The sequence below is a fragment of the Rhagoletis zephyria genome, unplaced genomic scaffold (genome assembly GCF_001687245.7).
Source record: "Rhagoletis zephyria isolate East Lansing unplaced genomic scaffold, Rhagoletis_zephyria_1.1 Rzeph_scaffold_02456, whole genome shotgun sequence".
Lineage (NCBI taxonomy): Eukaryota > Metazoa > Arthropoda > Insecta > Diptera > Tephritidae > Rhagoletis > Rhagoletis zephyria.
Window position 1 is genome coordinate 9,535 of NW_016159540.1, and position 12,978 is coordinate 22,512.

The 12,978-nt window shown below is 41.8% G+C and overlaps 1 protein-coding gene across 1 annotated transcript in view; it reads left to right on the forward strand.

Annotated features, from left to right (window-relative positions):
• Window positions 1–845, forward strand: part of LOC108366933 (uncharacterized) — a 3,013-nt gene extending 2,168 nt beyond the window's left edge. The window contains exon 2 of the mRNA XM_017621425.1: window positions 24–845. Within this exon, the coding sequence (XP_017476914.1) occupies window positions 24–437 (414 nt within the window). The 3' untranslated portion in view covers window positions 438–845. The remainder of the gene's footprint in view (window positions 1–23) is intronic.
• Window positions 846–12,978: the final 12,133 nt, after the last annotated feature.

Here is a 12,978-nt window from a genome sequence, read left to right on the forward strand (position 1 = left end):
GCGAAATAAACAGCAATCAGAACATTACATTAGCATACAAATCTAACAACACCTTGTCTTCAATATTTACAAACACAAAATCTCCAATAGACTCCCACCAACAAAGCAATGTGGTATACGAAATCACATGCAAAGGGAGCGAAAACGAAGGCTGCAATAAGGTGTACATCGGCACAACGAAACGACCACTGGGAGTTCGCCTAGCTGAACATGAAGCCGACATTAGGAAGAATAAAAACAGCACTGCTTTAGCCCAACATGTGCTAGCCAGTGGCCATACAGCTGATCTGACTAACGCGAGAATAGTGGATAGGGAAAAAAGAGAAAAAACAAGATACACACTAGAGAGTTTAAGAATTTTGCAAAAAAGAAATGTAACAATAAACAAAAAAGAAGACACTGACGACATCGCGGCTGCATACTTATTATGTTTATAGCCATTTTAGTATTAGTTTGACAAATGTACCACAGGGTGATGGTATGAACGCTGTTTAAAATTTTGAAGTTTTAAATGTTAAGTGTACAATAGTTTATTTTTCAAATGTAAGTTTTTCAATGTTTTCTCATAAGTGTTTAAAGTTCAGTATCATGTTAAAAATTGCTAATTGTCATAGATTCAATATAAAATTTTTTACTTGTTTTCTTGTGTGTACAAATGTTTTGTGTACATATTAACAAATTATATTATAACAATAACGTCCTTATGTTTGTTTCTTGTTGATCATTTAATAAAGAAAACGCCCCAGAAGATGCCAAGGAGTTTGGCGAAACGTCGGGCAGCAAAGTGAAGAAAGTTTTTTCTTGCACATAAGCCAAATTGATCAAAATAGCCTAGTACAAACCAACAATAAAAACAACAAGCGTTTTTGTTTTGCGAATGTTTCGTTTTAAAGTCGTAAGTACAAATACTGTATTTTTTATTTTGTATGAAGTAAAATTATATCAAAAAATTTTATTTTACAATTTTTTTTAAAAACTTGCGTTTTACCTGCATCATTTTCTCTGTGTAGTTGCCCTTTTTGATTCTTACATGAAAATGAGAATTTAGTGCTCTAAACTTGCAAAAAGAAAATATTCAACTTCGCATAAAATGATCTTTCGGAATAAAGAGTTCGCAAATCGAATAAAACAAAAAAAAAGCTTTACCTTATATTTGTAAACGCGTATGTAGTTATGTATGCTTAAGAGTGCGCATATATGGTACAAAAAAATTAAAAAGTAAAAGTAAATACAAAGCAAAATAAAAATAAAAATAAACTCACAAGTGTACACGTGTAAGTATGTCTGCTTATTTGCAGGTTCATATAAATATTTATATTTACAACAAAATTTAAAACCAAAAGGAGAACTAACTCATATACCCTTTGGTATTGATACATATGTACATACAGATCCTCCAGAAAAGTTAGAACCGAACAAGCTTAACCAACTCACACGTACATACACCTGTATATATATGTATATATGTATATATAAATATATGCTTACTCACTATCTTATAAAAAGTAATGGCTTGAATATTAAAAAAGAAAGGCTAAACTTCACTTACATTTTTCTCTTGTCGGCAACGTAGTCCCACGAAGCGAAGAAGGCCTTCCTTGCTGTGTGCGTAGTGCTTACATGCATATGTGTACTATATATGCATATATGTAAATATGTATATGAAAAAAAAAATATTTTAATTCCAGAAAAAAACCAAAAAAGAATTTGTTCTTCGAAAGGGTACTAATTATATGACCGCAACTGTAATGCGCATGAACACAAAAACACAAAAAACAAAAATTAAGGGTTTGCAAATTGAAGTTAAGTTAATCTCTCAGCTACTAATAACTTTAGGTAGTCCAAATTACTCGCTGGAGAGTGAGTGCCAACAAAGAAAAGTAATAAAAAGTAGAACTACTATGACATTGTCAAATAAGGTTAGTTTTGTATGCTCACCACATGGTATCGATGTACCTAGCCTAATTATGTACATACATAGGTACTTAGCAGGGTTGCTGCGAATATTCGCATTCGCATTCGCAACCGCAGAGCTTCCGCATTTATTTTAACACTCGCATTCGCTTTCGCATTCGCAATAATCAATGCGGATCTTTTGCGAATGCGAATATTGAAGGGACCGTAAATAACAGTTACTTTCTTTACGAGTTAAACTTGGCCAAATATTTTTTATTCCCAACTAAAAGTCCTTTCCGGACAATAAACAAACCGCCTATCTAAATTAAACAAGATTAATATTAATAGCTGCGGTCCAAGAGACGAAGCTGCACAGCAATTCAACTTTGTTGAATTGCGCCGGGTACAACGTGCACCGTCGAGATCGCGAGCGAGATAATGGTGGTGGCTTAGCGTTCATCACGCACCACACCGTGCAGTATCGTCTTATCGAAGCAGACATCGACCGCAGGGATACCACCCTAGAATGTCAGGGCATCGCTATCCGGTCAGGCGATGTCGAGCTCGAAATATTTAACATATACATACCCCCTGTCACCTGCTGCCCGGCAGGATATCACCCTGATATAGGTGCGCTCCTCAGAGGTGAAAACCGTATGGTAGTAGGTGACTTTAATGCGCACCACGATCTTTGGCACTCAAGCCTGTCAAACGATCGTAGGGGAACAGACTTGGCTGAGCAGATAGACGATTCGACATTCTGCACAATGAACGACGACGCACCCACCAGGATTATGGGTAACTGCAGTAGCTCGCCAGACATCACAATAGTCAGCGCTGGTCTGATAAACAGCATAACGTGGCGACCTATGCTGACTCTAGCATCAGACCATCTACCCATAGTCATCTCGATTGATAAACCAACCGACTTTGCCTCCGCCAAACACCGGACCTATATCAACTTTTCTAAAGCTGATTGGAAAGGTTACGCGGAGTTTACCGAAAACACCTTCGCAGCGCTCCCCACACCAACCGACGTCCATCTCGGTGAACGTAAGTTCCGCAGGGCTATCACTGCTGCTGCAGCTCGCTTCATACCGGCAGGATGTATATCGGACCCACGTCCAAACTTCCCTGCCGAAGCGGCTGTTCTAGCCGATGAGCGTGATAGCCTTCGTCAGGCCGATCCCGGAGATCCCCGTATCAGGGATCTCAACGCGGAGATTCGGCAACTAGTAAACGTACATAAGCGGAAGAAGTGGGAGGAGCATCTGAAGACCTGTAATTTCACCTCTGGTGTGAGCAAGCTTTGGTCAACCGTGAGGTCATTGTCTAATCCGACGAAGCACGACGACAGAGTCGAAATTTCCTTCGGCGACCATGCTTCGTCGGACCCGGAGCGATGCGCGAGCTATTTTAGCCGGCAGTTCATACTGCATCCTCCGGTGGACAAAGCCAAGCGTCGAGTGACCAGAAGGCTGCACAAACTGCCAACAAATTGTGCCCCCCTTGCTTTCACTTGCGGTGAAGTTCAGGTGGCCATCGGGAAGGCGAAAGCCTCCAAAGCCATGGGTCCCGACGGAATATGCATGCTGATGCTGAAAAATTTGGGTCCTGCGGGGGTAGCGTACCTAACGGAGGTCCTCAACTTGTCAATGGCCACTCTCATCATCCCAGACATCTGGAAGGTGGGGAGAGTGGTCCCACTGCTCAAACCGGGGAAACCTGCCAACAAAGGAGATTCGTATCGTCCGATTACACTCCTTTCCCCGGTAGCGAAGACACTCGAGGCCTTGCTACTCCCGTACTTCACAAACCACCTGACCCCAGCGAAGCATCAGCATGGTTTCCGTAAAGTGCACAGTACAACAACAGCACTTAACGCCATAACCACTCAGATAACTCGTGGCCTTAACCGAAACCGTCCCTGTGAGAGAACGATTCTAGTAGCGTTGGACTTGTCAAAGGCGTTTGACACCGTCTGCCATTCCACGCTACTAGAAGATATAGAGGCCTCCTCTCTCCCACAGAGGCTCAAACGGTGGTCGGCAAATTATCTAAGTGGTCGACATTCGTCGGTAATGTTTAGAGACAAAACGAGTAAGCAGCGAAAAATAAAACAGGGGGTTCCTCAGGGTGGTGTCCTTTCCCCGCTACTGTTTAACTTTTATATTTCAAAGCTCCCTCAACCACCAGAGGGAGTCTCGATTGTCTCCTATGCCGACGATTGCTCGATTATGGCGACTGGGAATGGAATTGATGACCTGTGTTCGAAAGTAAACGGCTATCTCTCCGAACTTTCTCGCTTCTTCACTGCAAAGTGTCTAGCCCTCTCCCCTACGAAATCCTCCGCGACCCTGTTCACAACCTGGACGAAGGAGGTCAGGCTACCGCTGGGGATTCACGTCGATGACACACCAATTCCGACGGTGAATAACCCCAAAATACTCGGAGTAACTTTCGACAGCCTGCTCTCCTTCTCTGCGCACTCAACCGCTATTGTCAATAAAGTACAGAGCCGCAACAAGGTCCTCAAGTCGCTAGCCGGCAGTACTTGGGGCAAAGACAAAGAAACGTTGCTGGCAACATACAAGGCAATAGGCCGGCCGGTTTTGAACTACGCAGCGCCAGTGTGGTCGCCAGGGACTAGTAGGACGCAGTGGACGAAGCTACAGACTGTACAGAACACCGCACTCAGGACAGCGACGGGATGCCTCTTGATGTCGCCTGAACACCACCTGCACGGCGAGGCGCAAATGCTCCCTGTAAAGGAGCACAATATAATGCTCTGCAAGCAGTTCCTGATCGGGAGCCACAGAAGTGGCCACCCAAACAGACAGCTGCTTGCAGAGGAGCCCTCGCCTAGGCACGTCAGGAGGCATCTATATGAACTGACGGACGAAGTCCAGAGGTTCATTAAGCAACCTCTGGACCCGACAGCGTACAGACAGGCCCTGAACGGCATTCACAGGGACTCAGTCTCGAGTTATGTAGACTCTAGACCTGTGAATGCCGTTCTAGGCATACCACCCCCGGACATTGACGAGACAGAGCTTCATCTGCCTCGGGAGACACGCACTACACTCGCTCAACTTCGCTCCGGCTACTGCAGCAGGTTAAACTCCTACTTGAGTAGGCTGAATGAGGATGTGCCGAACGAATGTCCGGCATGCGGAGAGACCCCACATGACTCGAACCATCTCTTCGCATGCCCGGAAAACCCGACAACCCTAACGGCCTTGTCCCTGTGGACAGATCCCGCAGAAGCTGCACGCTTCCTAGGGTTGCCGTTAGTGGAACTTGACGACAACGACTGAGATACCAACCGATCTGGGCGGGGTTGTTGTAGCCGCTACAACAACAACAACAACAACATTAAACAAGTTTGGTATCAAATGAAAGAGGACTTAAATAGCTTTAAAACTGAAATATCCAAACGAGCAAAGTCACCTATTGAAAAATATTTCAATAAAAAATGTTAATTAATTATCATAGAACAAACGTTGGGTCAGGTATATGAATTTCTTTAGTATTAAATGATATAGAAAAATATATAAATAGAGGTGGTAACCTTCGATCGTTCATTCTGTTTAAAAGCTACTTCAGTCCTCTTTCACGTGATACCAAATTTGTTTAATTTTGATAAGCTGTTTGTTTATTATCCAGAAAAAACTTTCGGAATAAAAAATATCAGGCCAAGTTTATCTCGTAAAGAAAATAACTGTTATTTTCGGTCCCTGGAATATTATGTAAGTGCAATGATAAGACGTATATCTGGCCAGTCACAGAAGAAAGGATCAAAAATGAATTACAAAAACNGTCAGATTTCAATAACTTTCAACGTTTTGCCTTTATGGGGCAACCACAATAATCATACTGAGTTTGGTACACATTGATCGAACGGTTACCGAGATACACATATGTGGTCATAAGTGGGCGGGGTCACGCCCATTTTCCAACATTTTATTATAAGCGTACCTTTTGCTATAGGATTATTGCAAACATCAGTTTTGAATAAATTAGCTTCAGTATTTACTGATTATCGAAGCTTTCGTATTTCTCTAAATTACCGTTATGTGGGATATGGGCGTAGTTATTATCCGATTTTTTAAATTTTCAGCCGTTTGGTATGTTTTGTGAAGGCCAACAACTGTGCCAAGTTTGGGAGAAATTGGTGGAGCGGTTCCCACGTAATCATATGTGGGCGTGCCTACGCCCATTTTCAAAATATTTATAATATTCTTATTTTTCGCCTAAAAATGATTGTACATATCAATTTTGAGTGAGTAAGCTTCAGTAGTTACTAAAATATCTCAGTTTTCGTATTTCTGAAAACTACCGTTATATGGGAGGTAGCCATGGTTATCGTCCGATTTAGCCCATTTTCAACACCATCCGTCCTACGCTCAAAAGAAGTGCACATACAAAGTTTCGTTAAGATATATCAATTTGTACTCGAGTTATCGTGTGCACAGACGGACGGATAGACAGTCACCGCTTAATCGATTTCTCTTTTCATTCTGATAACACTATGCGACAGTCAAAATCGGGATGGGATGAAACCAACGGGAAATGTTATATCGGTCAAAAACAAGTTATACGTGTCCCGGCGTTTCGCTGGGTCACGTCTAGGAATCGAGATATATATATAACTATCATATAGGGGAAATTGTCACCTTTGGTGGTCTTTTTTGACAGAACTCGAGAACCACTAGTCCGATTTTGCTCAAACAAATTTAAAAAAATTAAAAATTACAATTCCCTTATATAGAAAAACGTTATATGAACAGATTAAAGGAATTGTAATTTTTATTTTTTTTAAATTTGTTTGAGCAAAATCGGACTAGTGGTTCTCGAATTATGTTAAATTAAAAGGTAGGAAATAATTAGAGGTAAGTATTAAGGAGATATTAAAAAAGGTAAATAGTACATTTTAAGTTCAAATTGTTCGTAAATTAACTAAATATTAAGTAAGTAAGTTAACTAACTATCCTTTCAGGTTTGTGTTAATTCACGAAGTTATATACTTGTATACGTGTACATGCAAATATATTGCAGATGTATATAAAAAAAACTCATTATAAATGCCATCGGGCCATAAAATTGGTTTCTGCGGACACGGTTGTGACTATGGAAACTACTGCGGGTTGTGGGAGTAGACAAAATTGATGACGGCTGCAAGTATGCAGGTACGGTTGCACGTTTAGTGGATGGTTGGGTAACAGCTGGCACTTTGTACCGTGCACTTGTCGGTCCACTTCACGGCAATATACGGATTTCAGTATAGAAAGGCGATGTTTATTTTAATCTGAAAGGAGAACCTATTTGAACACTTGCTACTACTTTGCCTACTATGTTTGACTTAAAAATGAAAGGATTGATTTCTTACCAAATGTAATCAAAAATGGCCGAAAAACTGAAGTCCGTGGAACTATTCCATAAAATAAATATTCTCCACGTCCGGAGAATTTTCACTGCACTTTAATAAAACGTTTAAACGAACTAGCTTTCGAATAGATATAAAGCTACACTTATTTTCTTCTTTTTTTCACTCCATCCACATGGCTCGGCGGTTTTCAGGAAAAGAAAGAACATTCAGCCCGGATATTAGTCCGAAGGCCCATCTGGTCATCCTATTTATCGATAAATATCATCATATCATATGGTGAGAATGACGGCTTGAAGGAAGTTTGTTTTTGAGCTGCGTTTAGCAGACACTACAGGGTGCCGCTAAGTATATTTATGTAGAAAGAAAACTATGTCAAGTATCCATGGTACATACACCCCCCACCTAGAATGTTGGTGCGGTGTACTTCTACTAGCTGCTATTTTGGATGTCTTTCATGTGGTATATCTCCCTTTTTCCCGTATTGTATCCTCGAGCTCATACATACAGTTTCCCTTTGGGGATATGACTTTGGCCTTGATAAATTTTGGTGCGAATTTCGAGCAAAAGTTCTTCGTAGCATCGCTTAGTATGAAGTTTCGTCTGAACACGATGTCACCGGCCTGGAAACGCCTATTGGTGCTGCGTAGATTGTATCTCTTTGACGACTTCTGGAAAGCTTTGGTGATGCTTTCCGTAACCGACTGGCGTATTAATTTAAGACGGTCGACACTCTCAATTACGTTGTCATCCAATGATGAAAGCAATTCATACTCGTTCGCGTGGGTCACCATCTGCTGACCAAACAGGGCAAAGTAGGGCGAATATTATATTGTTTGGTTATGTGCGCTTCTTAGGGCCTCAGCAATGTCCGAAATATTCTTATCCCAGTGCGATTTATCGTTCTTGAGGTAAGCCCTAGTTCCTGCTATTATGGACCTATTCACATGTTCGCTTGCATTGGTTTGCGGACTATATACAGCGGTGTATACGTGTTTAATTCTCCGTGCCGACAACAACGTGTTAAACTGCGAGGCTTTGAACTGTTTTCCATTATCACTCATAACTATTTCGGGAGTTCCGAAAATATTAAAAACGTTCTCATTAGAGTGGTTCATAAAAACACTCTTTTTGGAAATTCATATACGCTACATCAGAATATTGTTATTTGTGATAAAAAAAGTGGCACGTGTTTTTTTATTTTGAAAAAAAAAGTTTTCTTAAAGGTCGCGCTGGTCGGTTTTTTATAAAAACGCTGATGTTCAATATGGCGACCAAATTAAAAAAAGTACTAAAATTAAAACTTTGATACTGAACGTTTTACAATCACACGTCGCCATTATGGATCCACCATTTTGAATTTTGAAAATCTGACATCAGATTCGTAATCAGCAACCCCAGAAACCCACTGGAAACATGTTTTAACCCTTGGCAATGTTTAAAACGTTCAGTATCAACGTTTTAATTTTAGTACTTTTTTTTAATTTGATCGCCATATTGGATCCGCCATTTTGAATTTAAAAAAATTGACTTCAGTTTCGTAATCGGCGACCACAAAAACTCTCGAGTGTCGTGTTTCGAACAAATCCAATCATTAAAAAAAAATGGAAAAATGGCCATTTTGGATCCGCCATTTTGAGTTTCCAAAAACTGACTTCAGATCCCTAATTAGCAACCCCAGAAACCCCCTGGTAACAAGTTCTAACCCATGACAATGCGTAAATCGTTCAGTATCAACGTTTTAATTTTACTAGTCTCTTTTCGAGAGCATAATTTCGGGCACTAAGCCCATTCTAACTGCCCAAGATAGGTATGTAATTAAGGGAATGTTCTCCAATAATACCAGAGTAATTATGTGCAAAAAACAAATTCTTAGCTGCATTTTAACATGTTAAGAAAATAAAAAAATTTGGAACATCAGCGTTTTTATAAAAAACCGACCAGCGCGATCTCTAAGAAAACTTTTTTTTAAAATAAAAAAAACCGATTTCTTTTTTTTCCAAAAAAAAAATTTTTGAACCACCCTAGTTCTCATGTAAAAATTCACATATAGCTGATGTATTAATCTTTTTGACAGTTTTCAATAGGGGAAACTTTGTGAAATGATCAAGGACTATGAAGATTCCTATGTTGCCTTGTTTGGAGCTTGGGTAAGGTCCAAGGAAGTCAACATATAACTTCTGGAATGGTCGTTGTACCGTGTACTGTGCGGGCATTGGTGGTCTTAGCGTCACATTTGGGGCCTTGCGTTGTCGACATGTTTCGCATTGGCTGACACAGTTTTTCACGTCAACTGCCATATTTGGCCAATACATCGAAATCGCTCCAGTGTTTTAGCAATGCCACCGTGGCATTTATTTGGCGGGCAATGCGCCAATGCGATTTGGGAATCCAAAGCTTCCAGTTAAACGATTCCCTTTCCGGGTTGCCATCTGGATGTTCCGTCCTTTTATAGACGTGGTTGTCGATTGTCTCGGACGTGAATTATCAATTTTTGATAATCTTCGGGCATAAACTCGGACGACTGTAGATTTACTAACGGATGGACTTCAATATTGCGTACTTCAGCTATTTCATCAAAATTCTGTCTAGATAAGCAGTCAGGTACCACATTAAGTGATCCTTTTCGATGTTCAATCTTAAATCTAAATCCTTGCAGTTTGAGGGACCAACGAGGTAGTCGGATGGATAAATCAGTTTGTCGCATAAGCCATTGCAAACTTGCGTGGTCGGTAACTATAGTGAAGTCTTGCCCCTCCACGTAGGCTCTGAATTTCTTCAGACTAAGTATTGCGGCAGACATTCAAGTTCTGTGGCACTATTACCTTGTTTATACCTACGCAAGAACGCATTAACAAAAAACCAATTTGACTCAACACATATTTCTTTCGAGCGTTTATACCTGTGTCTTTACAGCGCACTCGCTAAAACCGTATTCAAAAGTATACAAAATTTCTTGTTTTATTTCGATATTTCTTTAATAATTGATTTGCGCGATTAACCGAAATAGAGCGAACAATAATTCAAATTTATCTTAATAATAATTCAAATTTAAAACGGGCCACTATTTTCACTTCGCGTCAAATTCGTGATGTGTTTATACCTGTTTTCTAACCGATGTGAGAAATAAAAAAGCGATTTGAAATAAAATTCGAGTCAATACACTTTTGAAATTCAAAGCGTATTGAAATTTAGTTTATGCATGCGTTTTGAATCACAGCGAAGTGGATCAAAGCGCTTTATGTGTCGGCATAAACAAGGTATATAATTACTTTGCGCCTTATTTAGTTTTTGGGAAGAATAAGATACTGGCACTTCAATATTGTCATCGTGTTTTTGTGCCAACACCGCACCAACACCTAGCTTACTAGCATCGCATTGGATTACAAAGGGCTTATTATAATCTGGACTTGCAATTACAGGGGCTGAGCACAGTTTTTCTTTTAAGAGAACGAAGGCTTGTTGGGCCTCGTCGTTCCAATGGAAACCTTTCCCTTTCTTCAAAAAATTGGTAAGTGGTGTTGTTAGCGCGGCATAGTTATCGACAAATCGCCGGTACCAACCCGCCTTTCCTAAAAATCTCCTGATTTGTTTTACATTTGTTGGGATTGGATATTGAGTAACAGCCGAGATCTTGTCTGGATCGGTTCGTAGCCAACAATTTACCCCAGATATTTCACCTCTTTAATACAAAATTTACTTTTATCTACGTTAAATTAAAATTAAATAAATTAAATTTAAATTTAAGGGAAGGTGCAGCCCAACTGGTGGTCTCGGAAAATATCGGTGCTCAGAAAGGAGGTACAGAGCAAAGCGGACAGGGCGCTTGGCTGAATATTCAGCCAGTCTAACCAACTACAGTAAAGAAAGAGGGCTAAACGTGACAGTTTCAGGAAGTTCTGTGCATCTCATCGACTCCCGCAGCCGCTAGACTACATAAGGCCTTGGCAAGGGACCATACAGATACCAGACTGCCAATCCGGCTAGCCAATGGCACTTACTCAGGCAACGAAGAGGAAAGGGCACTTGCCCTGCTTTCGGCCCATTTCCCGGATGCCACTCCCAATCCAGGGGATGCATCGTGCCGAAGGACTAGGCCATCCCCAGCGGACTGGAAGCTGGCTAGGAGTTTATTCACCCACCGATCAGTCTGCTGGGCTATGGGCTCCTCCGATCGGTATAAATCCCCCGGGGTGGACGGGACTTAATTGAAGAATCGCTGAAACCGACATCGGGGACAGCGTGGTACAGCTAAAAACTACAAAAGGTTGCCCGCAGGGAGGAGTTTTATCCCCTCTCCTGTGGAGCTTAGTTGTGGACGAACTCCTACGGATTTTCACCGACAATGGCATCTGCTGCCAAGGCTATGCGGATGACATTGTGATTATCGCCAGAGGAAAGTTCGTGAGCACTCTCTGTGGCATAGTGCAAAGAGGACCCAGCAAGAGGCTGGTGCGTAGATGGGGAAGATAAGAAAAACGCTTCCAGGCATGAGGAACATTTCTTTGAACGGGGTCGCCATCAACGTCGCCACCGAAGTTAAGAACCTGGGACTAACACTAGATTCTAAACTTCTGTGGAAGGCACATGTTGACGCGGTCCCTTCCAAAGCTACGAGGGCACTAATGGTATGCAAACGTCTGGAAGGGAAGACCTGGTGCTGTAGTCCCAAGATCCTGAGATGGATGTATACCATGATAGTTAGACCAATAGTCACCTATGGAGCAGTGGATTGTGTCTCAAGAACCACCCTTACTACGGTGAGGCAATCCCTCACCAAGCTTCAACGTTTGGCATGTGTATGCATCACGGGGGCAATGCGCACATGACGGCGGCAGCGCTGGAGGTGATTCTCGAGCTCGAGCCGCTGCACCTTACCATAGAACAGGTTGCAAAGCGAACTCTACTAAACTTCTCGAGAGAAGGCTTCGGCAGGGGCAAAAGCCCATCATTAAGGAACAGATATAAGCTAGGCTCACAAATTCCATTAGCTTTACTCCCCATAGATGATAGGCCTAAGGTGGTTAACTTTGACAAGAATTTCAAAGTAGAGCTTTGCACCAAGTCGACTTGGAGCACCTCTCTCATGGAGAGGCATATCCAATTGAGCTCGTTCCAATGGTACACAGACGGTTCGAAGACTCCGGAAGGCATTCGGGCTGGCGTCAACTGGCCAAGGATACAGCTCTCGGTACCCGTGGGGGCATACCCGAGTATCTTCCAAGCGGAGGTCTATGCCATTAGTCTGTGTTCAGAGATTAACCTACGTAGGAATTACCGTAACGAGAAAAGTTTAATATTGAGCGATAACCAGGCGGCACTCAAGGCCCTCTCATCATTTGAGGTCAAGTCATCCTTGGATCTTGAGTGCATTGATAGGCTCAACATCCTGGCGGAGTACAACGACATCCAATTAACTTGGGTACCAGTTCACATAGGAGGTTCGGGCAGCGAGGAAGCGGACCGACTAGCTAGAATGGCGGCCGCCTCGTCGTCTATAGGGCCTGAGCCCTTCCTAGCGATTGGACCTAGCACAATCAAGGAAGAGCTCAAGAATGAAAGGAACAGGCTAAAGAATCAATATTGGCGTAACACTACAGGTCTACGTGAAGCAAAACACCTACTGGGAGGTTACAACCTTACGAGGTACGGGGCAATTATTAATCTCTCCAAATGAAAGTTAAGGATAATAACAG